At 43.9% G+C, this 27,651-nt stretch overlaps 1 protein-coding gene across 6 annotated transcripts; it reads right to left on the reverse strand.

Annotated features, from left to right (window-relative positions):
- Positions 1 to 333: 333 nt before the first annotated feature.
- CNTRL (centriolin) lies at positions 334 to 27,453 on the reverse strand. 6 transcript variants are annotated; one of them, XM_030961212.1, is made up of 44 exons: positions 27,223 to 27,453; positions 25,914 to 26,168; positions 25,499 to 25,632; positions 24,881 to 25,011; positions 23,433 to 23,574; positions 22,725 to 22,911; positions 22,435 to 22,628; positions 21,609 to 21,665; positions 20,669 to 20,788; positions 19,933 to 20,158; positions 19,374 to 19,483; positions 18,684 to 18,878; positions 16,283 to 16,436; positions 15,640 to 15,860; positions 14,858 to 15,034; positions 14,434 to 14,568; positions 14,199 to 14,344; positions 13,616 to 13,796; positions 12,953 to 13,132; positions 12,525 to 12,704; positions 11,905 to 12,021; positions 11,470 to 11,614; positions 10,864 to 11,003; positions 10,210 to 10,393; positions 9,663 to 9,967; positions 9,269 to 9,477; positions 8,915 to 9,107; positions 8,463 to 8,593; positions 8,185 to 8,325; positions 7,947 to 8,073; positions 7,614 to 7,778; positions 6,736 to 6,895; positions 6,516 to 6,631; positions 5,823 to 6,040; positions 5,292 to 5,449; positions 4,961 to 5,034; positions 4,405 to 4,593; positions 3,830 to 4,055; positions 3,447 to 3,652; positions 2,426 to 2,692; positions 2,286 to 2,348; positions 1,364 to 1,558; positions 1,099 to 1,179; positions 334 to 951 (listed from the first exon to the last, which is right to left on the reverse strand). In XM_030961212.1, the coding sequence occupies exons 2-43, from the start codon at positions 26,125 to 26,127 to the stop codon at positions 1,108 to 1,110; spliced, it is 6,885 nt and encodes a 2,294-aa protein (XP_030817072.1). In that variant the 5' UTR covers positions 26,128 to 26,168; positions 27,223 to 27,453; the 3' UTR covers positions 334 to 951; positions 1,099 to 1,107. The 6 variants fall into 6 exon arrangements, with proteins under 6 accessions (XP_030817072.1, XP_030817071.1, XP_030817070.1 ...); XM_030961211.1 differs by having other exon boundaries at positions 334 to 1,179; positions 25,914 to 26,159; XM_030961210.1 differs by having other exon boundaries at positions 334 to 1,179.
- Between the last annotated feature and the right edge of the window lie 198 nt (positions 27,454 to 27,651).

Here is a 27,651-nt window from a genome sequence, read left to right on the forward strand (position 1 = left end):
CTGGCCTGTGTTGGCCTGTGCCTTGTCCTGCTGCCTGAAGGATTTACAAAGTGGCTTTTCCTCTCTAAGTAGGGAGTAAGCTGATTGTAATTTTGTTAAGAAGCCATTGTCTGTATCCTCCTGGTTCAGACAAGTGATGCAGCCAAGCCTGGGGAGAGGAAGAGGTGCTCACCCAGCAGCCAGGAAGAGGGACAAGGACAGAGCTGCCAATGTTGGACACATTCCTACAAGGAGGAGCCCCAGCACTGAGAGCATTGTCACTGTCCAGGGCTGTGCCAGTATCAGTGTCCTGGAGAACAGCTTTAAGGAAAAGAATCTGCAACCACCCCCAGATAAAAGCATCAATCACAAAAGTTTATTTTAGGGAAGTATCGAAAATAATTGTATTTTAAACCTCCGTGCATTTGGCAACAGATCAGACCTTGTAACAAGGTTTCTTTAAAGTGGAAACTGGCCACTAGCTGGACACTTAAATAGGAGGTTGGTTTGGACATGTTTAAATACACATTGAAGTTTTTTTTTTTTAAAACAACTTTTATATAAAAACCTGTTGTCAATTGTACAAAACCTTCACAGTACAGGCCTTGCAGCAGCTGTTTGCGAGTGGTGGCAAAGGCCTTTTCAGACAAGGCTCACCCAGTGAGGTAGGAGAACTCTTCAGAGGTGGCACCTGAGGGCCCCTGTCCAAGCTGTGGATGTGCTTTGGGCTTTGCTTGTAAAGTGAAGCCACTTTTCAAGTAACCTTTGTACCTTAAACCGTTACAAAAGAACATTTTTGTACCAGGCTGGGGTAGAACCAGCTGTCCCAGAGATTCAGCCATGGGGCTGAACAGTTGAACCAGGAAAGTTCCTGAAAGACCAGGGATGGCAACAATTTATGCAGCAGTAACTCCATGTCCCAGGAGAGCTCCCAGCAGCTCTCACCCAGAATCTTCTGCACAACACAGAAACCTAAAGCAGAACCGACACCAGCCCCAGGAATGCTGTCACTGGGAAGGGGCTGTGTGGGCTGTGAAGCCACAGCAGCCCCACGGCCCCTCAGCCTTCCAGCCACTCGTGTCTCTGGCAGGTTGGAACTGGCCTGAAGCCACATCTCACCTCTGGCCTTCACCGAGAGATTCCCTGGGAGCTGGAACGCAGTACCGGCGATCCCAACGCGCTTCCCGGGCTGCTGGGGACCTGGAAAAACCCCAAAGCACTGTGAGGAAAGCTCAGCCTTTCCAAAGGCATCAGCTACTGCCAGAGCAGGGGTAGGGTGAGATCACCACCTTCAGAGAGGCAGCACATGGCTGTAACACCTCCCAGTGAGAGAAGAACCATTAAACCTCCCCAGATGAGAATCCTGGTCCCAGCAGAACATTACCTGAGCTTTTGTCACACTGTGAAGGGATCCCAGGCTGGGGCTGCTGGCCAGGAAGGAGGAATCTGAGGCAGTGCTGTTGACCAGGTCATCCAGCACCTGCAGCTGGCGCTGGAGGCTGTGCAGGCTCCCGGCCGTCTGCCGCTTCCCCTGCAGCAGCACCTCGGCCTGCTTGGCCATGCAGCGCCGCAGCTGCGCCTGCAACACACGGCACGGTCACACCGGGGCTGGGCACACAGGGCTGGGCACACAGGGTCACACCGGGGCTGGGCACAAAGGGTCACACCGGGGCTGGGCACACAGGGCTGGGCACACAGGGTCACACCGGGGCTGGGCACAAAGGGTCACACCGGGGCTGGGCACACAGGGATGGGCACAAAGGGTCACACCGGGGCTGGGCACACAGGGATGGGCACACTGGGGCTAGGGCCACTGGGCTGGGCACAAGCAGGCCAGGCACACCGGGTCACACTGGGGCTGGGCACACCCATGCCAGACACAAAGGGCATGAGAACACTGTGTAAAGTCAGCCCTGAAGGCTGGAAGGTTGAGTCTCACACCACAAGCAGAGGGGAGTGGGTTTGGGACTTATTTTTACATAAGTTTTGTTTTGATGGCCGTGTTCTAACTGAGCCTAGACCTTAAGGTGATCAGCGTGGTGCTGAACTCCTCTGTCATGTTGCTGATATACCACAGGATGATATAAATGAGAGAATCTTGTTGGGATACTCCAACATCCAATTAAGTGCCAATTAAAATTACTTATCTTGGTGCAGCCAGGCTTTTACTGTTCCCACCCAAGGCTCCTCTCTCTGGTCATTACAGAGTGGATTTGCCCGAGCTGGAGGAGGATCCCCACTCCCCCAGGTTGTTCAGATCATGTTTGGAAGGGGCCCAAGGGATGTGAGGGGCACGGATGTGGCACCTTGAGCCTGTCCTCATGCTGCTGCAGCTTCTCCCGGCGTGCCTCTCCCCGCCACTGCTCATCCTTGGGGAAAAAAAAGCACATTCAGCCAGAGGGACCAACACAGCACCAGGAGCAGCCACCTGTCCAAAGCATTTTACCAGTAAGAAGAATCTGGAAATGTTGAACTTCTCTTCCAAGGAGAGGAGCTGTCTGTCAGCAGTGAAGGGAGCAGTCTCTGAGTTATCACACTCACATTGCAGGCTCCTCTTTCCTTCCATTGATTCTTCCAAATCTTCCAAGGGGTCTAGAGAAGATGAGCGTGAAGATTTAAACCCCGTCCTAATTTCATTTTCAACCTCCAGGTTAAGCAAGTTTGCTGCACTCTCCATTTCCCTTTGTCTCTCTTCCAGGTCTTGGGTTTTAACCTGCAGTACAAAACAGTTGGGTTACAAACACCAGTCCTTAACCTAAACCTGCCTCACACTCTGACCTTGCAGGGCCTTCCCAAACGCCAACAACATTCTTCTCTGTTTTTAAAGGGCTTCACAACAACTTAGAAAGGGTTTATTGAAGGACTAGAAGGAGTCAGACAAGGTGAATCACTTTTTAATTTAAAGTGAGTATTTAAAGAAGAAAAAGCTGGCCCAAGCTGGCACTGGCAAGTTGTTAAATGCCTGCTGAGTAGCTCTGAAGATTTCTAACATTCAGTGATTTGCATAAATGACAACTCTGGGTGTATTTTCAATCATGAATACAAGAGGAAGATTCAAAACCAATACAAAATGAGCTTGGCTGAAGCCATGAACCCTCAGCCCCCTGGATGTGGCCCCCAGCTGTACCTGGCTCTGGGGGTGGCTGCAGTCCCCCCTGACTGTGGGGGATGAGCTCAGCCAGGGCCCTGGCACTCTGCAAGCTGCCACCTCCCTGCTCCTGCTCCCAGCCTTTTACTGCAGCACCCACTACAGAACATGAGCTAAGAGAACCCTGATTCCTGTGAGGCAGAAACGGGAGTAACTCAGGTGTTGTGCAGCACTGGGAATGCCAGAGGGCGTTGCCTCAACTCTGCTCAGGAAGTTGTTGCATTACTTTGTACCTCCAATGGCAAAAAGGGGTGTTCCAGCATTCTGCTGTTTAAAATAACCCAAACCCCCAAACTTTCCCCACTCAGCAAGGACTTACTTGCAGTTTGCTTTCAAGCTCCATCCTTTGCATTTTCTGTGTTTCTTTCAGATTCAAGATTTGTTTTTCTGCTTCTCTCCTCTCTGACACTATCTGACCTTGAAGTTGCTTTAGCTCAGACTTGGAGACCTCCAGTTCCTTCTGAAGACACTGTATTTCTTTATCTTTTTGTTGCAACTGTAATTCTTTTTCTGAGAGCTGATGTTCTGTAAAGAACATTTAAAAAAAAAATCCTGATTAGCAAAACTTATCTTGGCCCACTTCATACATAGCAGATATTTTCCAAACACCAAGAACCCAAACAAGATGAACAAAAATATTTGTTGTGCCATTATCCTCAGCCCCCAGAGATGGTGGCAGTTCATTTGGGCAATGACTCTTACTGCTTTTTCTGATGGTTTCTTCAAGAGCTGCACACCGGGACTCCTCCTTTTCCAGCTTCCCAAGGTTCTCCTCTGCCAGCCTGACTTTGGCTATTGCCTGCTCCAGTTTCTTGTGCTGATCTGTTAGCTCCTTTTCCAACAGGATTTTCTGATCCTTCACTTTAGCTGCACATTCTTCCAGTTTTTTCCCTTCACGCTCCGAGTTTTGCTTGAGGCGATGAAGAACCTGCCAGAAACCCCCACACTCTGAGCTTGAAGCAGCACCAACTCAGGGAGAACAAAAACCATCACTAAGAGACATGAGAGAAGTAAAACCAGCATAAACTGGAAAGAACTGCAGTCTAACAGTCCCTACTGACAAAAACTGTTTGTCAATTTTTCTTGCCTCTCTCATTTTCAGAACAGCTCCCTCAGGTTTTCTTTTGGATCACACTTTGCTGAAACTCCTCACCCAACCCGAGCTAATTTGGCCAAACCAATCTGTGCTTTTGTGATTATTTGTAAACTCACACCTCAAACTTTCTGAATTATTTTTAAGGTCAGGAGGAAGTGAGGCAACTCAGGGCGCTCATTACCGCTTCCTGTTGGGCGAGTTCTGTTTCCTTCTCCTCAATCTTTTTCTGGAGCTGCTGCAGTTGGCTCTGCCTCTTCTTGTGCCTCTCCTGGCATTCCTTACGTTTCCTTAAATACTCTCGGATCTCTTCCTTCAGGGCTGCCTGCTCCCTGAGCAGCTCCTCCTGCTGCCTGGAGTTCTTTTCCAAATCCTGCAATGGAAAACAAAAGCACGTGGCAGGAGGAGCTGGGAAGAAGAAGCAGCCCCAAAGGTTTGGGTTTGAGAGGTCAGAGCTGGCCACTGGCACACTCAGGGCTCCTTCACTCAAACCAGCCACAGGGTGAATCAGAAGAAGCCACCAGATAAAAAGCCAGGACGTGCTGCTTGGTTGGTTGTTGTTAAATGATCTTCTTCCCAAGAAGCAATAAACCCACTCCACACTCAGCAAGAAGAAGGCAATAAAGCAATCCCTGCTCTTAGCTCTTCAGGGCTCTGGTGTCGAGCTGTGCCCTCATGAACAGGTCAGGAACAACAACAGACTCCCAGAGTGACCATAAGGATGTTTCACCAAAACCAACCTGTTCCACAAGGTGAAGCTGCTGCCTCGAGTCATTCAGTTCTACTTGCAGTGTTTCCAGTTCTTCCTTTTTCCCTAGAAAAGTATTTGGTGACAAGAATTTTCAATCAGCAGTCTGAAATACCAATACACAGAAATTCTGTCTTTTCATGAGCAAAGAGTAAGACAAATACAGTTTATGAAATGTCCATCTTTTCAACATGTTAAATTTTCTGCCTATGGACATGTGAGCATGCTGAATGTTTAATATCATACAGTTCAGTTAAAGTGTGTCTTTTAACAGAATTTCTCTTCAAGTGTATCACTCCTTAAACCCAAAAATTGATCTTAACCTTGAAGATCCTCCTGGACAGCAACAATCTCTGCATTCAGTGATTTCTTCTGCTTGTTCAGTAGCTCCACGTCCTGCTGCAGGTTCTTAACATCCAATTCCACTTTTTCCATGTTGGACAGTGCAGTTCTGCTGCTGTCTTCAGCAGCAGTTAAGTCCCTGTAAAACGTGAATCACATTCTCGGTTAGTTGGAAATCCTTGGTGAGGACTTAAAAAATGTCAGTAAAACCCTCGAGCAGTCAGAGCAAGACAAATGTCCTGTTCCAAGATGCAACACTTTACTTTTTGTAACATTTCTCATGGCATTGCCAGGATATAAAAATGCTGCTGATTCATCAGCTCCATTGCTGAATATTTTTTAAATCTGCTGTAGAAAGGCTTAAAGCAAAAGCTCCACAGAACATAAGAAAATGCCTGCTCTGTATCACTGGGCACCTCAGAGTTGGAGCTGTATTTTTAATTACAACACACAGACACTCATACACTTCCCCATCCCTTCTGATCTCTGCAGGAAAAAAGAAATTCCCCCACCTTTTGGTTTGTGACAACCTCTTCTCCAAGCTCCTGGAGTCCTCCTCCAGCCTCTCCTTCTCCCTGCTCAGAGCCTCGATGCTGCTCTGCAGAGCTCTCAGGTGGGAGCCCAGCTGCTCCTTCTCCTCCCGGTCCCTCCTGAGGAGCTGCTCCTGCCAATCCACCTCCCCCTGCTGGCACTGCAACAACCTCTGGGCATTCTCCAGCTTTAACTTCTCCTGGGGAAAACAGGCATGGTGAGCACCACGTTTCTGTGGCCCAGAAGCAGAACAAGTACTGACATCCTTGGCTGCAGCCAGAGTGGTTTGAGTGCATTCAATGGAGGAAGGTGACAATAAAATGGTTCCAAGTGCCTTGGGGACATTTTTAGTGCCAGAGATCCCCCAGCTGAGTTAAACTCCCTTCCACACTCATTGTTTGGAAGTGACAGGATCCAGATAAAAAGACTCTGAAGTTCCTAAAACCAGCATCCATCATTCTACAGCCCCAGAAGAGCTTCTGTGCTCCCTCTCTCTCACATGCACCAAAATTCCCATTATTTTAAAGGGCCAAGGCAGATTTAAGAGTTTTCTGTGATAAGCTGAAATCAGATTAGAAACTGATTGATTTAAAACTATCAGGACTCTGTTACTCAAGGCTTAGGAGAATCACAAATGTCTCAGTTCCTGCATCAGCCACAGAAGCATTTCTTACCTCTAGAACAGCCACCTGGGTCCTTTCCAGCTCATTGACCTTCTGCTCATGTTGGAGTTTCAAACCTTCCAGTTCATTCTTCTCAAGCTCCAGCATTTCCAGCACATGCTTCAGTTCTAGGGAGGTGAAATAAAGAGCAGTTACTGGATTAGGATGAGAACTAAAGAGCTCTGTGTGCTCCTTCCCAATCTCACAAAACCCAGTGAATCCCAGGACATACCCATCTTGTGCTTGCTGATTTGCCCAAGTATTGCTTCAAGATTTTCCTCCTCCTTTCTAATATCCTTCTTTAGGACCAGAAGCTGTGCTTTTCTCTCATTCATCTGCACATCCAGTTCATTCTTCTCAGCACTAAGCTCTCCCAGAAGTATTTTTATTTCCTGAGAGAAAGTATCAATGGTACAAGGAATACCATTCTTTGCAATTTAAAATTAATATTTCCTTTAAACTGAAATTCTAAATATTTATAAAATAATTTAACAGTCTGTCATCAATACTGTGGTTTAACAAACAAAAAATACAGAATATTTAAGTAAAGGTCTTGTTTGTTGATGATTTGGAGTAGTAATTCTGCAAAGATTTTGATCTCCAAATCTCACCACAACATTGTCATTCAAGTGAATAATAGGCCTTAAAACAAAACCAGACAAGAAACCCTCACAAAAGAAAATAAACCACAAAATCTAATTAGCCCTGATGCTTGGTTTTGATTTCAGCAGGGAAGTACAGATTCCTCTCTGTGCAAATGGGGATGGGGACAGACTGGGGCAGCTGTGTTGTGTTTTACACACCCTGATCACACTGATTTCCTTCAGCAGCTGCTCCCCAGCACCAGGAAGTCATTCACAGACTCATATTTAATGTAACTTAGCTCTCAAGGGACCAGTTCTGTAAGAACTGCTGGAACTGGGGAGCTCTTCCTCGTGCATCTGGACCAAGCTTTTAGTCACACAAACCCATCAAATTCCATGTTCTGTTTCTCAGTGGGTTTGGGGAGGGCACAAAAAGCAAAACTGATTTTGTGGAAACCTCCTGGAATGTTTGTAGTACTTCAAGTCTTTTGTTTGAAATTATTGAAAACTCATTTAGGAAACTTGCCTTTATTTGGAGAAGCTTTTCATGAGCTTCAGTCTCTCCATCTCGAAGAGCTTCCTTGAGGTCACCTTTCCTTTGGGAAATGCAGTCCTGAAGGCCAAGGAGCTCTTCTCTTCTTTGAGTCACCTGCTGCTCCAGGAACAGGAGCTCCTGCTTCTGAGCAGAAATCTACAGTGGAGAAGTTGAACAGAAGAATCAGTGCAAGCTTTTGTTTTTGTAGCTACACATGAAAAAAAGACCCACATGAAAAAGTGCAGAGAGCCTGGGATCATAACTGGGAGACAAATGTCAATCCCAACAAAATGGATAGCCCAGGGTTAGTAGGCCAAGCCTCACCTGATCTTTCAATGTTTCCAGTTCAGTTTTCTTGCCCTGAACAAGGTTTTCTGCTTCTCTGATGATTTGGAGATGCTGGCCCTCGTTCCCTTCTGCAAGTCGGATGTCTCCTTGGAGCTTCTGAAGGCTGGAGTGAGGATTAAAGCAGGAGTCAGCAGAAGTGAGAATATCTTAGGCAGTGACTCACTGGAGGAGATGTTTAACTTCACACAGTCCATGGTAAATTGAAAGTCCTCACCTTTCAGTGAGCATTTCTATCTTCTGGTTTAATGACTCCAACTCAGAGTCTCTTGCAGCCACCATTTTGTTGATTTCCTTCAAAATACCTTCTTGTTCCCTCTTAAGCTGCTCCAAACCCCTTGTATCTGTCTGTAATAACCTAGAAGAGCATTTATTCCTTTTCATATTAACATTTTAACAGCTCTCCCTCTCCAAAAGCAGTGTCCTGATACTGGAAAGACCCCAGTCCTTGTCCTCACCCAGTGTGACACAAACCCACAGGAGCACCCAGGGTACCTGAGCTGCTGAGTTGCTTTCACAACTTTGGTGGCAGTTTCCTGAGCCCTCTGCTCCAGCTCCTCTGCCTCCATTTCAGTGCAGGACAAATGGTGTTTGGCACGATTGTACTTCTGCAGAGTCTCTTTAGTCTAGAGCAAAAATTGAAGATTGAGACATTTCACCTTATGCTGCACTTTCTGTTTAAAGGTGAGCTCCTGGCTGGAATATTCCACCTCAGCCTTCTCCCTCTTTCTACCATGAATAACTTTTTCTCCTCTCTTGTCCAGAGCAGAAAACCTTCCTCCTCTTCAACAAGGACTAAACCAAGTTCTTCTAGCACAGTTTATTTCCCAACTTACTTCCATATAGAAGCATTTTAAGAGGTTCCAGATTACCCAAGTGAAAATAAACTGCCTAGACAAACAAAACAACTCAAATCCCTCTGCCCTCAGGGCTTTGCCTTCCCTCACCTTGCCCCGGGTGCTCTCCAGCTCCACCTGGGCCTCTGTGAGGAGCCTGTTGGCCTCTCGGAGCTCAGCCCGGCGTTTCAGGAGAGTTTTCTCTGCACACTCAATCTCCCCTGCAACATCTTCCTGCTGCTGGAGGGACTTCTCCAGCTGCAGCTCTGCAAGGAGGCTGTCGGTGTAGCCATCAATAAAGTCCCTGAAAGGATGGAATTAAATACAACATGGAATTAAAATACAGAGATGCCAAAGATCTGGGAGCCTTTTGAAGTTCTAGATTTGTAAATGGTTTAAAAGCTGACTTTTGCTGGGAAGAGGGTGAGGTATTTGCACAGGCTGCCTTCCAGTGCCCGTCCCCACCTGTGTGTGCTCCGGTTCTGAGCCGCCCGGCGCAGCTCTGCCACCTCCCCTTCCAGCTCTGCTCTTTCCTGCTCCAGTTCTTCAACATTCCCATGCAATCTTTCCACCTCCTTTCTGTATTTATGCTCAGCTGCCTCTGAGCATTTCTCTTTGTATTTCTGAGACTTTAAATAGCACACAGTGTCTTCCAGCCTTGAGACTTCACTCTCCTGCACACAGGGAACAGAACAGCACAGTCAGGATCCATTTTCCAGCTGAGGCCTCCTGACACCCAGCAGCAGCTCCAGCTGGCAAAGGCTGTATCCAGATCCAGACCCTTCCTAGCAGGGAGCTTTTCCTAGAATACATTTGTCAGTCAGCTCCCAAGGGTCCCAGCTGCAGCTCTGGTTCTTACCAGGTCCTGATGTTCAGGCACGTTGCAGAGGAGCACTCCCAGGGGAAGGAGTGGCACGGTGAAGTTTGGAGGCAGAGGGCCACAAACCACCTGGGATCCCAGAGGAGCTGGGCCATGGATGGTGCAGCCAGGAGCAGCTGGAGCTCCAGTGGCTGCTGCAGGAGGGGGGCCAGAAACCCCCACACCCTGAGGGGCAGGGGTCCCATCTGGAAGGGCTGTGTAAATAACTGTGCCCGGGGGTGGGACAAAGGCTTCAGGGACAGGAGATCCTGCATTTCCTTCACCATCTTCTTTTGCTCTTATTTCTTTAAAAGAGACAAAACCAAACATGTTACTTTTAATAACTTTTTCAGTAGAGATAGTCTTGAAATGCACATTCTAAATTCTATGTAATTTACAAAAATGTTGCTTAAACAAAGTTATTCAACAGTAACAAACATTTATATTCACTCATGCCCATCAAGAAAAAAAACAAACCTCTCTGTGAACTCTAAGCAAGTCCATCTTTAGTCTGCTCCTAAACATTCTGAGACTGACACTGACTCACCTTTGCCAGAATTTGCTTTGTACAGCCTATTTCTGACTGGTGAGTAAACCCAACATCCTTGGCTGGGCAGGTCCTCCCTCCCACAGGGTGTGTCCTGAGCACCCCCTCTCCTGGCTGGGGATGTGCCAGAGCACCCCAAACACACTCCAGAGTCTTTGGTGCTCTGGGAAGCAGGAGTTGAAGCCTAAAGAAAAATACAGAAATGATAAATCATGGCAAATAAAGGAACTGTTGCAAACATTCTAATGATTTTTCAGAACAGGCTACACATACCCTGGTGTCTCTCAGTTCTAAGCATGATGCTGCTTTAAAAGCACTGAATATATTTTAACAGTATTGGTTTTAAATTCAGACAAATATTCTCTTGAAAGAAATGTTTGTCTGTAACACCTCCTTTTAGCCCTTACCTAAATGGATTTTCAGTAGTGCCCCCTGAACAGTTCTCTCCCCATGTGATGTACCTGGACTCCCATCAGCACAGTAAAGGCCTTTACCAGGGAACATTTGTGTGTGATTTATTTCAGTATTTCACCTACATGCCAGCCAATATTTGTTCTTAAATTTCTCCCAAATCTACTAAATTTATAATGCACTTTCCCCCATCTAAGGGCTTCCACAAGGAGAACAACCCATAAGAGGATTTTTATTCCTGACCTGTGATGATGGCAGGTAGTACCAGCATCCCCCTCTTTTCAGGGGCTCTGCTGTACTGGGGCTGTGATCATTCTGCTGCAAGAGCACATTTCTGAGGGCTGCAATTTCATCCTGTAAGGTTTCAATTTCATCTCTGTTACCTGCAAATTAAGCACAGTTTTAGAGTCATCCAAGGCAAACAGTTAAATAGATACTGCATTCAACTTTTCCCTCAATGCTATCCAGTTCAACTGGAACTATATTTAAATAAAATGGTTGCTGAGGGAAACAAACTAAACGTGATCTATAATGACAGACATACACAGGGGGTTTGGTGGTTTAAGATTGTGGAAATACAAGTTCAGATCCAGGGAAGTGCTGCTCGTTTTCCTTACACAGAGCTCTGCCAATGTCCTGAGCAGTTTAAATGGAATGCTCAGCACAATCAGTGTTTCCTAAAGAGCTGTAAAAAGTGCAAACTAATGAACATTGACACATATCCTGTATAAACCTGTACAGAAGGATATTCTCAACACTATTCTCCAGATTCAAACAGTGAGAAATGGGGAATAACAATCTTCTGTATCCCTGTCTGTCTGCAAGAAGTGGAGAGAAAAGAGAAATTACCTGTCCCAATATTATCCAACAACCATTTCAAACGGTCAATCTCTGCTTTTTGCTGTTCCACAGCTTCACTTAATTTATCGATTTCAAACTTCTGAGTGTCTGATGCAGCAGTTTTCTCACCAGCTTTCTCCATTTCCTGCAGAAGCTATTTGAAATAGAAGTTGAAATCACAAAAAGCTCCCACTCAATGGCACAAAGCTGTCCTTCCCATGCCCTCACACAAGGGATGTTTGAGTGAACAGGTGATGGTTTTCCTTAAAACTCAGCTGCTCCAGGCAGTGAGGTTTTCAGTTTGCTCTGGGGCAGGTGTCAGGGGAGAGAAGAACACTGATCTGGGACAACCTGAGGGGAAAGGGGCAGGGCAAGAACCTCTAAACACGACATTTCCAGAAACTCACTGGTGTTTTATCATATAACACAGAGCAAACAACCTACTTGCTCTTCCTTCTCCTTCAGGAGTTGTTGTAGCAATTCTCTTTCTGCTTCTGCTTTGGCAAGAGCCTGGGAAGCACGAGCTGCCTCAGCACAGAACTCCTGGGCTTCCTCAAGCTCCTGAAATGGAGATTTTCATTTGAGCTGTAGTTTGCAGGAACGTTTCTCAGGCTTGAGATGTGCCATTGTGAAAAGCTAACCATTGAGAACCTGACTGTTCTGGAACTCCAGATTCATGTAAAATACTGTTTCTCCTTTCACTTCACAGCACTGGTACAGTGGAGATGTTATTATGTAGCCAAAAGTGCTTCCCAGTTTGAAAAGGAGTTTCCAGTCCTTTCTTTTGTTTTTCTGGCTACAGAACAATGTATTATCTATTGTTTGCCTTTTAGTCAATAAGAGATTAATGATCTTCCCCCTCCCTTTCCCTCCCACAGCAGGAACCTGTCCATACCCACATTTCCTCCCTCATCTCTGCATCTCAAACTCTGCCCAAAGCAGGGGCTCCTGTGCAGCTCAGAACAGTTTAGGAGAAAGCTCTGAAGCTCATTTGAAGGACACCAGCCCTGCTCCCTCTGCAATAGCATTAACAAGCAATTAATTAATTGCCCAGGCTGCTTGACCTCAGCTCTCTCCTGGTGGATCCTGAGCACAGTTCCCTGCAGAGCCTTGAGCTGCTTTGCAGCGATGGAGAGCTCAGTGGCTGCCAGCTTGTCTGAGGTGATCACTGCTCTCTGCAGCTCCTTCAGCTCCTTGTCCAGACTCAGCACTTGCACCTGTGCCCTGGCATCTTCTCTTTTTTTCTGAAAGCAGGAAAATAGACTTTTACAATGTACTTTCTTTCATCCTCCCCCTCACCACATTTTGTATTATTTAGAAAAAAGTCTAAAGTGAGGACAAGCAGTGAAATTTAAGGAAAAGCAAGATGCTATATTTAACATTTGTGTTCCTGAATGTGTTGTTTTAGCTTAGAAAGCAAAAATTCACAAGTTTTTGTTTCTCTTTCCTGAGCAATCAAGCAGTGCACAGACCTGCCCTCAGCCATCCTTACCCTGTTCTCTAAATCCTCCAGCTGTGCAAGAATAGCCTCTTTTTCTTCATCTGCCTCCTGGAGCTGCTGATCAGTCAGGCCCTGAATCTCTTCCATGCTCTTTATTTTTTCATGTAAACGTTGAATTTCATTCTCTAACTGATGCACCTTGTTCTTATTTTGCTTGTTTTCAGCTTTAACCTGTAAGTAAAATATGTTAAAATAAGTGGCCATAAATTTTTTTTCCAATCAAAAGCCATCCTGTTTTAATTATTTAATTAAATTTCTGGGAAATGCAGTTACCAGCATACTTTGCATCAAAACAGAAAGGAAAAGTAACTACTGTGCCACTGTAACTGTAATATTTTAAGAGTGCCTCAGGTATTTTATTACAGATATATATATATAATGATCTTTCAACAAGGTTCAGAGCTGTATTTTTCTAGTGGTCATTAAAGTCTTTGTTGCCTCTGAGAAAGATCATTGACTAAATTCCAATTCACCAAACAATCAGGTAAAAATTAGGAAGACTATTAATGAAAAATCAAATCAGACTCCACTGTTACACAAAGGACAGAGCACAGCAAAGCTTCATTGAGTGAAACTTGATCCTTCAGCTGCAGGTTACATTTTTTAGACTAAGCTGAAATTGTCTCACTCTTGCTTGTGCTGTTTGATACATGCCTGTCTGTATTTCTCCTGCATTTCTTCCAGTTTCTCCTGCTGGGATATCACTTCTTCCTGCAACTGCCTCTGTCCAGCCCATGCTTTCTCTTTTTCCTTCTGTGCATCAGCAAGGATGTCATTGAATTCCTTCTGCAGACTTGCAAGGTTTTTGCCTAAAATATCAGCTGAATTTGGACACCTGGAAAGTTCCAAGACAGAAAACAGTGATTTTAAGTTGTGATCCCAGATACAGAAATCATGAATGACAATTAGTGCAAGTTTGAGAGATGCTGTGTAATTCATCCAGGTGAGGCTGGAAAAGCCCTCTGAGTTCATCAAATCCAACCACTCCCCCAGGACTGCCAAGGCCACCACTGACCCATGTCCCCAAGGGCCACATCTCAATATATTTTAAATCCCTCCAGTGCTGGTGACTCCACCACTGCCCTGGGCAGCCTGTTCCAATGCCTGGCAAGACTTTCAGTGAGGAAAATTTCTCAGATACTCAATCTGAACCTTCCCTGCCACAACCTGGGGCATTTCCTCTTGTCCTGCCCCTTCCATATGCTCAAATCTCACACTGTACTTTTATTTTACTCACTTCATCTCTCCTGCTCCTGTCTGTAGCCTTTTCCTGAGTTCATTTATACAAGCCATGACATCCTCGGGATGAATTAAATTACCAACTGCATGGTTTAGTTGATTCTGGAGATCTTTAAGCTGCTGTTTTAGGAAATTATTGTCTCCCTAAAAATAGACAAAAAAATTCACACAAATGTAAGCAAACAAATCCACAAGTGATAAAACTAGGATTTTGAATACACCAAAAACTTCACCTGCAATTGCTTGAACTGTAAATGAAGTTTGTAATTTTGTTGTTCCTTTTCTTCTGCCAGTTGTGCTTTGGTCTGAGCATTCTCTAACAGCTGTCTTTCCTTTTCAAGTTCATCCTGCAGGGCTGACAGCTCCATCTACAAAACCACAAAACCTCCACATTAATATCCCCACTCCCAACCCCAACCTGTCACCCAAACACACAACAGATGTATTTCTTAAAACAGTAACAACGTGACAACACCTAAAAAAGATCCAACAAAGCAACCCCAAGCAAACCATCTGCACCTTGCTTCAAAGCAAAGTTTAAATCCCAGCAAACTGACACTGGGGACACACCTGCACCAGCAGTTTGTGATTTAGCTTTGGAGATGAGATGTCCTGGGGTAGCTAACACCTCTGGCAGCACTAAAGCTCTGCTCTTACCTGGCTAAGTTGTTTCAGTCTTTCAAGCTCTTCTTTTTGCTGCTTGGCTTCAGCATCTCTCTCTCTTAATTGAGCTTCCAGCTCAGCCTTGTGGGTGCTGACCTTCTCCTGAGCACCTTGCAGGGACTCATTTATCTCCCTCTGCTCCTGGAGTGAACTCTCCAGCATTGCAATTTCCTGGAATTTAATACCCCTTTTAGAAGGATGCACCTGGGAGAGCCAAAATGTAAGAGTATTCCCCTCCCTTCCCTTTAACTCAGGAATTCCATTATAGGGGGGTGGCACTTCTACCTGCAAGGCCAGGTCAGTGGTGCCACTGGCTGTCCAAAATCTACACCCAGGTTAGAAAGGTGGAGCTGGAAGTGAAACAGAGCTGTCCCAGGAGCTCAGGCTCACACAACACTCACCAGGATGCCAGACAGCTCTGGGTCATTGGCTGACAGGACAGACCCCAGCTGCTGACACACAGCCCTGGCCAGTGCCAGAGGGTTCACTGACATCCCCACAGTGTCACTGCAAATCCATTTGCACTGATGTCTGCAAGGTGAAACCTGCCCTTTGAGCCATGTCCCACAAAGTACAGCTTTACTGCATGTCTCTTACCACTGGTTTTAAAGGCCAGATTCTATTCTTGAGGTGTGTGGGCATCTCATCATGTTACCATACCAGAAATTATTTTGTCCAAGGAATTGTGCTTCCCTAGTCCCAGTCTGATCACCAGCTTATTTATTTAAGTTTATTCTTAGATATCTAAACTTGGGAAAAGAGGTATTAAGCCTTACTTTTCTCATATTTTCTGCATCCATGGCAACCACTTCCAGGTTGTTTTTATCCTCCTCCAGACCTGCCAATCTTCCCAGCAAAGATTCTTTTTCCTTCTGCAACTTCTTACACTCCTCATTGGCCTGTTTTGCCTGCTGCTTCACACTCTGCAGGTATTCCTGTAGGCCAGTGATAATACTTTCCAAATCCCTTTTCAGGGCTTCATTTGTTGCTATTTGACCTGCAGGAATGCAAAATGAATTGGAGGTAGTTAAAAAGCCACATTTATTTACCAAGCAAACCAAACTGCCTTCCTTCATCATTTCAAATGTTTGCCATTGGAGTAAGTAAAAACAAGTACCTAGAACTCAAGGAGAAAATATTGGTTTTAGGGTTAGGATTCCCAATATTACTGTGTTAACCTGACCACTGGAAGAGTTAAAAGGAATTGCAGCTCTTTGTGCATTCCTGTCCCTCTTTCCCAAGCAGGTAGAAGTGAGGTGAGCACACACAGTTTCCTTCACATCATTTAAGAATAGTTTTTTAGCACTTTTGTACCTATTCTTTATTTCATTTGAGCAAAGATAAACAAATCAATCCTCAATTCAATTGTCATGTTGCCCTAAGTACAAGAAATACCTTGAGACAAAAATTAAAGTTTACCATCAGTGAGCTGCTGCTCCAAATCCTTGATTTCCTCAGTTTCCTTGGCAATCCTGGAGAGCATCTCATCCAGGCGAGTCTCCAGCTGCTGGCAGTGTTTGTTCATGATATCCAGGTGCTGCTCTTTACTTGCTTTTTGAGCTTTCATGTGAGCCTGTCCAGTAACAGAAAGGTAAAGCAGGGCATCAACACAGATTTAAAACATCAAATTGGGATTTTGTCTCTCAGTTCTGCAGTGTCCCACTATCAGCAAGAAAACCCACAAGCTCAGCACACACCATGGTGCTTTGGGGTTTGTTACTTGTTGGTATTTTCCTTCAGTCCTGCCCCACAAAGGACCCCAGATAAGCAGCAATCTGTGACTACCAGCATTGTCTGCAGGCTCCCCCCTGCCCAGGCTGAATAAAGCCTGCATTTATAAATTAGTACTCATGGCTACTATCTTTCTTCCTGCCTTTACATTTTGTTCTACCACTTCCTCTCTCGGTCAAGAACAAACATGATTTCTCCCAGAACCTTTAATCCTGTCATCCTGCATTGCCCTCACAGCAGATGATGCATTAGAACATGTCAGGTCAGCACTTGAATGAAAATACTCTGAATAAACAGCAAGTCGGGTCAACTTGACGGTTACTAAGTAAATATTCCTAAGTAAATCTTATTTTATTAAAATATTTCTGAGCAATACATCACACAGCTCACACAGGCTCTGGACTTAATGCATTTAGTATGAACTAACTGATTGTTTCAGCTGTTTACCAAAACTTGGTTATCAACAGAATAAAGTGTTATTTCTTACCAGTGTGCAATTGCTCAGAAACAACTCAAATGTCACAAACTTGGGAAAATACAGAATTATACTGTCATGATTAACTGCATGTTTTTCTTACTACTCAAAAAAAATAAATCAAGCTTACAGTAGAAAATTTAAATATGAGTTCTCAGAAAAAAGAACACTTACGAAGTTGCTTCCATAACAAAAGTAAATGGGTAAAACCAAAGCTTTTTGTATCTTTAATGGATTAAACCGGAAGTTAACTTAAACATCCATATCAGCACAGTTCAACTTGTCACCTTGCTAAACACAAACTGCCCTGCAGCTTTCAAAACCGAAATTTCAACAAGTAAACCTCGAGCCGCTGCCACTCAGCCATCTTGCTGCAGTCGCCGAATGGCACCAAAAATGCAGTTTTAAAAAGAAACAAAAAGCCACAGGTCCCCGATCACTTACAGCTTTGCCTTTGTCTTTTCTTCCTGAGACAGCACTTGCAGAACGCCCCACCCCTGAGCGGGAATTCATTTGAATAAAGCACCGGGAGCTTCGGCACGGGCAGGAACTGAGCGGAGTCTCCGCGGGGCCGGGGCGGGGGCCGGAGCTGGAGCTGGAGCTGCCGCCCAGGCTCCGCTGCCCGCTCCGCTCCCGTTCCCCGTCCCAGCTCCGTTCCCAGCCCCGTTCCCGGCCGTTGGCTCGCACGGCGTTTCCTGTGTTGTGATTCGAAGCGAGGGGCGGCCGCGGGAAGGGCCGGACCCGTTCCTGCCCCGAGCCCCGTTCCTGCCCCCGGCCCCGCTCCTGCCCCCGGGCCCCGCTCCTGCCCCCCGGGAGCCTTCCCAGAACGTGCTCGGCCCTTCTGCCACCCAAGAGCCGAAGAAATTAAGTTTAAAATACAAAAGGAGCTTTTTAAACAAGTGTTTGCGTGCCTCTGCAGAAAACTGAGCCAAGAATAAAAATACTTTCATGTCTCACTTAAAAGCACCCAGCTGGCTTGAAGAACTTTCGTTTAGAGATATAAGCTTTTAGAAAACACTATTAAAGAGAATTCTGTTTCATTTTAGTTTCATTTCTATAAGTGTTTGCTGTAGCTGAGCACAGTTCTAACTCAGAAAAAGTCCTGCATCCCTGATGATCATAAAGTCAGGTGGAAGCTCGGGCTGTCCTTGGCACCCCAGCCCCAGGAGCTGTGGCCTCTGGGCCTTGCTGATTCCCTCAGGACTGGAGCTGACAGCAGAGAGAGGCCACCAGTCCCCACCAAACAGGCTGGATAAGCACTGCCACACACAGATCTTTAAAAACCCTTAAGGCCAGACTCCACAAAGAGATGCACGAAGGATTTCTTACACAGAAATTGTCTGCAAGGCTCTGCCCAGTGTATTTGTGCAAAGCATAAAGATTTAGTTCTGAATGTGCTCTACAGCACCTCCTGGGAATATGAGTTGTTCAAGTGTTTTACCAAAGCTGGTTGGTTTGGTGGGATTTTTTAACTTTCAAATCATAAGTTAATGACTTTGATAAACAGCAAAAGAATATAACTCATTAAATAAGCACAAGTGAATGGGCACCTGCTAAAGCTGCCTGTAGTCCATTGCACAGTATATAATCACTTCAGATTCTGGTTTTACTTACATGCCTTGGATCCTCAGGATTTACAGAACCAAGAGAACTCTGCAAATCTTCAACCTCTTTTTGCTTTTTCCCTATTTCTCTTTTCTGTTTCTCTATTTGTTTTTCCAGTTCTAAGGTTTCCTTGCTTAGTTCCTGCAGGATTTGTAACTTTTCACTCAATTTCTGTTCAATTGCTTCCTTGCTGGCCTGGGAGAGCTGGAGACAGCATTAGGTTGAGTGGTTGGAAATAGACAGATGATCAAGAATATATTTAACATTTAAACAAAGACAATCTTGGTCACTGATTTTCAGGCAAGTTTAAAAATTAAAAATAGGAACAACTGATGACAGTTCAAGAAGTAGAAGATGCTGTTTTAGTTTAATGGTGATAAATTAATTCTTGCTGCCAATTCTGTAGCCACACTGCTTATCAGCTGCACAACTCAACCTACACAGCAGGTTCTTCCAAAGGGTTTGGGAAAGTCAGCAATAAATCAGCAGCAACATGGAACAGATGCCATTAACTGCACTACAGCTCTAACAGCTGATTTATGAACAAGCTCTCTAAAAACTGGAAGATTTTTCTGATGCTTGACACATGGATTTATGTCTGTACAGTGGCCTCTTTATAAGAATGGGGAGAAAAAGTTATATTTTCTTACATCAACACTGCTTCAAACACCTTCCCTTGCTCTTTGTGGAAAAACTTACTTTTTTCTGAGCCAGAGCATCCTCCAGTTGTTGCAGTTCCTCTGTTACTTTCAGCACTTGTTGCTCTGCATCTCCAATTTCACTTTGCAGTTCTTCTAATCTTCTTTGTGCTGCAGACAAAAGAAATCCAACATAAAACCCACACTCCCACAAAATACATTGTAATATTGTGTAAACACTGACACACAGCTGTGTATGAACACATTAATCAGCACAGCATTAAAACCTTGATAATCACAGCTAATACATTCTGCTTTCTCAGAAAGCAAGTCCAAAGTTTATTTAACAAGTACAACAGAATTAAATTCATGCATCAAATATGAAACCTCCCTAGAACTGTGTTTTCAATAACATGTAATGCTGTCATCCTGAGTTATCTTAAAATAACAGCAGTTAAGAAACTGTAGCACCAAAAATGCATCAAGTCCAGTGTTTAACAACCACAGCACTTCCAGCCTTTGACACACTGTTTCTACTCTGATGTCAAGCATGTAACCACTGGAATAAACCACACTGATACAAATGTTTTTATCTTCATTTAATAAAAAAAAGGTTTTACCTGAATTAATCTTTTCTTCCTTATCCTGCAGTATTTTATCTAGACTTTGGAGGTGTGATTCCAGCTGGGGTTTCCTACAGGAGTCATCTTCCTCCTGCTGCATTTTCCCAAGCTGCAGCTGCTGAGCTTGGTCAGAGATGTAGCCTTCCCTTATGAACATGTTCCTTTTGTACCTGGCCTTGCCAATGTAGGGACTTTCACCAGGTACATTATCAAGTTCAACCTCCTGAAATGTAAGAAGCAGAGTCTTTATCCCAGAACTATGGCTGCAGCCAACTCCTAGCATACATTTAGCTCTCTTATCAAGCATAAAAAGGAAAACCAATTTGAAATTAGAAGAAAAAGAAGGAAACAGATTATACTTAACATTTTTGGCCTTGAACATTGTTATTTCAGAACGGAATTAAAACCAAACAAACACAACTGAGGTGTGCCCAGTTTGTTGCAGATGCCTGGAAGAACTTTTCCTTAGTATATTAAATTTACTTAGATTATATTTAGTCCATTACATTGTTGCACTTAAGTTTACTGAGACATAATTGTAGTCAATGACTACTGATCTTTACTTTTCTTACGGATTTCATTCTGGCATTTTTGTTTGCAGGTATGACAGAGGTTGGGCCTTTAATAAAACAGTATCTTTTAGATTATAGAAAAACTAGTAAGGTTTTTATTTTCCAAGTTGAAGAATCAAGGGAAACCGCAATAAAAAGATCCACAACTTAAAAATTATTACCTCTGAGGGCAAATAATTCAAGGGCTCAAATTTGACATCGATCTTGTAAAAGGCCAGCTCCTGCTCCAGCTCATACTGCTTCTGGCAAGCCCGGGTCAGCTCCACTGTCTTCTGCTTCAGCTAAAGAACCACAAACCCAGTGAGATCATTCCCTGGAATTCACTCAGCACTGGCACACACACTGCAGCTCCACAGAGAGCAGGGCACAGCCCCTAACGTGGGAACAAAGCTCACAGCACAGCTCAGGATCAAGGATATCACAAAGGGCAATTTTACAATGGTCACTAAGAGGAGACAAAAGCCCCACAATTAATAGAATACAAATGATCACATGAAAGGCCTTTTAAATTCATGTACATCAAAATGACAAGTTTGTTTTTAAACCTAATTTAGGATAAAACAATAATTTGGGTATGATCCTTTAGCAAAATCTAGGCCAAAATAACAAATGTATTTACTGCTACTAGTGAGCATGAGGGCTATTAACACTCGTGGTCTGTAAAAGAACCAAAGTATCTCAATTGTCAAGAGTACAAAGTCTGTGTATTTTATTTTAGCTTAACCATGTGCTAGATTGGTTTTTAGGTTATTTTTAAGTAAAGGTCCATCATGTGATTTCTTTTTAAATCAACTTTTCACACTGAATACCTGAAGGAGAACATGCAGCACAATTCCAATAGATAGTGGAAAGCAGAACTAATGGAGGAAAAGAAATAGAACAGGAAAGGCTTAAAGATTTCAAAACCTGATAAATGTCATGCAAAAATTAACTCTGTTTCAGAGAAAAAGGGGAAAAAATAGCAAGAAAATTGTATTCCAAACCATAGCGAATATAAAATCTCACTGGGACACTTCATAATAATGTTGCTACTTCAGGGAACGTGCAAATACATCCTAGAAATAAAACCAACCATGCAACCCAAGGGCACAGTGGGGCTACCTTGAGTGAGGAACAAAGGCTCTGCAGGAAGGGGACTGTGACAAACCCAGACACCAGCTAAAGGGAGACAGAAGTGAGCCAAATTTGTCATCCAAAGGAGAAGAGTGAGTTCAAGCTGCAAAGTATTTGCTGCTAAATCTCCTTATACTAAACTTCATTTGAGAAGCAGACTGCTGGTTAGTGGGTGTGTGCTCAGAGAAACAGCTGTAGAAGTACCAGGTAGGAGAGTCTGAAGGATAAAATTTTAGAGGACAAGTCTAACAGGACAAAATCCAAATATTAAGTTCCCATCCGGTCATTCACAACCCAGCACTCTCAAGTCAGTAGGACTTTGCCTGCATTTTATGGCTACCAATGGAAGAGACTCTAACATAAGACTTTAGGGTGATGTGAATAAAATACAATTAAACTGGTGAGCATTACCAAAAATAACATTCAAGGGCTATTACTGACATACAACTTGTGTGCACATCTTGTTTTTGTAAAAGGAGCAATTTTCTTCCTTATTGCAGCAGCCCCTCAGAGGCTGACCAGTGCAGGATATTCAGAACATCAGCAATTCAGTAGCTTAACCTTCCACCAACAGACAAAATTTTAAACAGAAATACATAAATAATTACTAGAAACAAAGAAGTTACTACAAATCACAGGAGTAATACTGAGTCCTGCTTCCATATACTTAACTTTTTCCACAGAAAGAATATTGAAGGTCAATAATCACTCTCTAAAGAATTGGAAGTCTGTCAGTTTTAAAATTAAATTTTCAGTCACTTGAACGCTCACATTGACAGTCTGAAGTTTTCCTTAGTGCCAGGGATTATCTTACCAGCTCATTTTTGGTGCCCAGGTCCCTCTGTAGCTCATCAAAGCTTTGTCTCTGTTGCACAGCCTTTTCCTTTAGTGACTTGTTGAGCTCATCTTGATGCTGAAGTTGCTCAAGCACTTTGGTCTGGTTAAGCTTCACACTCTCCATCTCTTTTTTTGTGTTTTCCAACTCTTTTTCTAATTTTTCTATCTCTTCTGAAAAACAAAATCAGAGGAACATTCCAATAGAAAAATCTTTTCCTTCCAAACTTAAATTTCATTTCATTCACTTTAGATTTTACAGATTATTACCCAAATTAAACCTCTCCAGAGCTTCCTGCCTGTCATGGTTTGTCACTGGCTGTCCATCCAGGTTTTCCAGTGCCCTCAGGTGGAATATGGTGTACAAGCAGTAGTGAGGCAGACTTGCAACTGGGTTTCCAGCAAGGAACAGAGAGGTCAGATCTTGCAGAGGCTTTAGTTTAGCTATATCATGGAGCTACAAAGAGAAACAAAACAATGATTAGACATCCATTCTGAGAAGAATTAAACCCCCAGGAGTAAATTTCTGATTATGTAGAATGGAATGTATTAAAAGATTTATTTTAACCTTTATGCTAAAGAATAATCTCTAAAAACCTACCAAAATACACAGTATTATGACTAAAGTAATTTCTTGAAATGAAATTATTTCCTCTATAAAAATGCCACTGCAAAGAGCAATCTGCTTTGCAATCTGCCATGCAATCAAGTTTTATCTTGGAAATTTCAAGATACCAAGGCCTGTGGATGTATAATCCCCCAAAAAGTTATGCCTTCCCAAACAACATAATATAGGTTTGTATCTTCACCACCTGCACAAGAGGAGTTTCTCTAATAAATAACTTTATTAGGTTCCCAACTGCTGCATTTCCCAGCAGACTGTGTGGAAAGACACGCAGCAATTACCCAGAGTAAATTAATCAGTGTAAATACCCAGCTCAGACTGAACAGTGCCTGTTTCTAACCAGAATCACTCACTGAGGACACTTGGTTCTGTTTCAAATTCAGGCTGCGCAGGGATCTCAGTTTCCTCCCTACCCACACAGGAATGTGCTCAATCTCATTCCCTGCCAGGTTCAGCCTCTGTAGGTTCTGCAAATGTTCTATGCCTTCGATTTTGCTGAAAATGAGAAGGAGAATGGAATTTGTCATGAATCACAGCAAATTTGAAGTGAAACTGAGGCATTATGGATAAACAAAACAAAATTTGTCACAATTAATTAACCAAGAGATCAGCAAAACCATTATCTAGTGACATGGACATTGGAAATGAAATTACACCAGCTTACAAGTACTAAATTAAGACCAAAAATCACAGCACAATTTTCTGCCATTGTCTCAAATTCATTACTTTTGCATGTCTTCATTTCAATATTAACACTGTTTTAATGTGTGCTAACTCCATTTTAATAGGCAAAATTTGCTCTTTCTCTCCTGAGAATGTAATGAGACAAAGATGAATCAAAATAAAGTTGTTTTTTGTGGTTTTTTTTCCCCTCCATACAAAGGAAGACCAGCTGTAAACTGACAGCATGACGAGCTAAATTTTTAGTGTTTTCATTAAAATTATTGAGGAAACCATGCTAGGTTGTTTACTTGAGCATTTTTACGAGTATGTGTGAACATTAAGTAAACCATGAGTATTACAACAAAGTACAGCAGAATGTGCTCCTGTGACTGTGCTGGTTTTTGGGTATGTATGAGCTGTAAATAACCAAAGTGTGAAAACAGAGCAGGAGCTAAAAGCTACTTTGGCCTTTTCAATTCCTGTTGAGAGAGGAAGTTGTGTGAATGCAATGTGTAGAAATGAACTCTGGGGTTTTACTCACTTCCCATTGTAAATGTCTCTGCTGAAATGCAGCCTCTCTGCTGCAAAGGCAGTTTCATAATAGTAAAGATCATAATTCATTGACAGGAAAATTAAAAGTGATAAAGAGTTTTGCTACTGCATGAACCATTACCCTTCAACGCTTTAAACAAGACACCAGGCTCTCAAAAGTGTTCAAAAGCAATTTAGGGAATTTATGGCCTGCCTCATCAAGCCCATTCAGCTTCCTCTCCTAAAAGAAAAACTTATTATATTACCTGTAATAATAAACAGTAAAAGTTTAATTAACTTTTAATGCACTTCATTGGGTTATTGCTCTTCATACCACTCTCTGTTGTGGTATCTGGAAACTTGCACTTCTGGCTTGGTTTCCAAGGAAAACAAATTAAACGCCAGCCATGTACACTGACAGCACTTCCCAGAACTATTTATTCTTCCAATACCTCAGAGCTTGGGCTCTTTACAAAGACCTCAAAGCCTCTCAGTCTTGACATCTCACCTCAAGTGTTCACTCCTGTGAGAGAGCTCACTTAAGCAGGAAAGGAAAATCAGCTTTATTGACCCTGGGCTCCCCAAAGCCTGGGGTGTCTCCTCTTACCTGATCCTGTTGTTGGACAAGTTGAGCTCACGCAGCTTCAGCAGTTTATCCAACTTCTCAATCTTCTCTATTTGGTTGTTACTAAGGTTTAGCACCTCTAGTTTGTAGCACTTCTCCAAATTTTCTATGTACTAAAGAACAGAAAATCCCTTAGCATAGGGTTTGGGTTTTTTCAAAAGAGAAAAGCAGCTTTCTATTAATTAAAAATACCAAATACTCTAATATTTTATTAATCACAGTTCATTGTGGTGTTCTATAACTCCCCTTTAGGTACAGTCTTCTACAGTTTTGGAAAGCTGGATTTTAAATTTACAATGGGCTAGTCTTCATCTACATCAAAAGCAACATGTTATTAAAAAAACAACAAAAAAATCCCAAACCAACCGAATCCAGAACCTAAAAATTCCATGAACTAATCTATTTTAAGCATCATTCTAATGAGCCAATTCTTTTTCTTTTGCTCAAGTCTCAATTGCCTTGTTTTTACAGAAGCTGGTTGCAGAACTAGGCTAACAGAATTAGATTGTGCTGTTTATACCCACTTAAAAATAAGCCTAATAAATGCTAATTATTCAGAACTTAGTTTAATTTCCCTTTTTTTTTTTTCCAAACACTTACCTTAAATTTCTTGTTCCCATCCTTTGGGGAAGAAAGATTCAGTGAGCTTATACAAGCCAGATTTTGCTGTTTTGACAGACCCTTTATAAGGGGCTCAGTTATGTACCTAACCCCTGGGCTAACACCACGTTCACCTGAAATTAAACAGAAGGAATTGATGATTTTTATATTTGCTGTTTTCTTTACACTGAATACTGGAAAAATATTGAAAATTAATCCCTCAGAAACAGTTACAGGAAGGAGTAAAAGTCTTATTATTCTCCCCAGCTTTCGTTACTCCCACTTCCAAAAAAGAAAAAAAAAGATTAAAGCAATTTTTTAGGCTTCTTTCCAAGAGATCATACATCTTTAATCACACTGGCTTTTAATGCTTGTGGTATGTGCTTGGACACCAGTATTATTGATTATACAATACCTTCCTGAAATTTAAAAGCAGCCCCAACATTTTCTGCTGGAATCTCCCACTGTTGGGGTCTCTGCTCCATGCTTTTGGCAGCAGCTGGAGGGCTCTGTTGGCCAAGACGTGGACGTGTGGCACCAGAAGTGACAGGTGACATTGGCCGAGGTATCAGGGATCCTGGTGCCTGTGGTTTTCTACCTAGAACTTTCCTTACAGAGCCTTTCTTCATTGCCAGAAATGCTGGGTATCACATGGCAACACCTGGAAGAACTGGAACAAGTATCAGTCTGTGTGGAAAGTTAAATCTCAAAGGTTTGCATGACAACAAAGGTGCTACAGAAGCTGCCAAAAAACACATCTCAAATGGGTGCCAGCTTCCAGTTTTCCTGGCATTGGGAAGAATTTTACCTTTATACTCCCACCCTAGTACAGCACAGCCTCAGGGACTGATGGAGCAGCTCATCTTCCTCCTGTCCTGCAGGCTGTGCTTTACACAAACCCTGCCAGCTCTGGAGATGCTCTCAGCTCAGGCTAACAGAGCTGGCAGCGACACAAACAGAGGACTGGATCCCAACTGCTCCCAAAACTTCCCACTGTGCAGTAAGAACAAATGCAAGCAGAAAAAGGAAATCAAGAAATAAAAATTAGGATCAGTCTAGCCCTGGCATTCCCAGAGTTTTCCTTTCTGCAAACAAATTATCCTGTGACTGCCTGGGAAATTCCAGAGAATGTTAACAGAAACCTACCTCAGGGATGAACATATTTCCCCAGGGATAAGGGCAGGAAAAGTCATGGAGTGACAGAGCCCTTGTAGCAACCATCTCCAAGGGACAGAGCTTTACTAACACCTCCACCCACTGAACAAGGAGCACATTTTAAGATATTTTCAAGATAGAAAACTCTTCTGTTAAGGGAACTTGAGGCTTTGAGAGTGATGACATCGTGCCTTGAGAATATGTTCTTCATTGCGATGGATTTTTCTTCCTCAGAAATTGGAAAGGAAATAAGGACAAGGGAAGATGGGGCAAGAAAAAGGGCCACTGTTTTCTATCCATTATTTAGAAACACAATTCATAGAGGATCAGGACAGTGAGACTGGAAGGCACAGGAGAGGGAGGAAGATGCTGGCGCGCTACCGCAAAGCCACATTGGGGCGTTCCTCATGTTCCAAGGAGCGCAGTTCGTGGTTTTACCGCTGCTTCCTGAGGGCAGGCTGTGCTTTCGCAGTGACAGCCCCGGGGATCGGGGCCCCGCGTTCTCCCGGTCCCCATCCCTTCCCGGTCAGCGGCCGCGGGCCGCCCCCTCAGGCCTCCGCTGTGATTACCTGCGTTGACATGGTAACGCCGGCTCACCGCTCGCCGCCGCGGCACGGCCGGGCAGGGCGGCCTCGCAGGGCTCCCGCAGGATGGCACCGGTTCTCCAGGCAGCTCTCCGCCGCCTCCTTCCCCGCGGCGAGCGATCGCCGCCCGCACCGCCGAGCCCCCGGTGCTGCGGCTCCTTTAAGGGCGCTCCCTTAGGGGCCGCCCCGCCGCCATTTTGTCCGGTCGGCGATCGCAGCGGGTGCGGCTGAGGGGCGGAGCCTCAATCAAGCCCCGCCCCTTCGTCGTTTCCCGCCGCTGAGGCTCCGCCCGCGCCTCGCCATTTCCCGCCGCGTCCCCTCTAAGGGAGCCCTCCGGGGTTTGTGGTAAATAAAGCTCAAATCACTGTACAATGTATAAACAATAAACGCAAATCATTGTATAAACAATACAAC

The sequence above is a fragment of the Camarhynchus parvulus genome, chromosome 17 (genome assembly GCF_901933205.1).
Source record: "Camarhynchus parvulus chromosome 17, STF_HiC, whole genome shotgun sequence".
NCBI classification, from domain to species: domain Eukaryota; kingdom Metazoa; phylum Chordata; class Aves; order Passeriformes; family Thraupidae; genus Camarhynchus; species Camarhynchus parvulus.

Coding starts and splice junctions, on each gene's coding strand:
- CNTRL (XM_030961211.1), bottom strand. CDS start 26,127: ATGAAGAAAGGCTCTGTAAGGAAAGTTCTAGGTAGAAAACCACAGGCA. Junction 15,861..16,282: donor GGAGCAGCAGCTCACTGATG/GTAAACTTTAAT, acceptor GCATTCCTGCAG/GTCAAATAGCAACAAATGAA. Junction 12,022..12,524: donor TCCACCAGGAGAGAGCTGAG/GTCAAGCAGCCT, acceptor TCTCCATTTCAG/GAGCTTGAGGAAGCCCAGGA.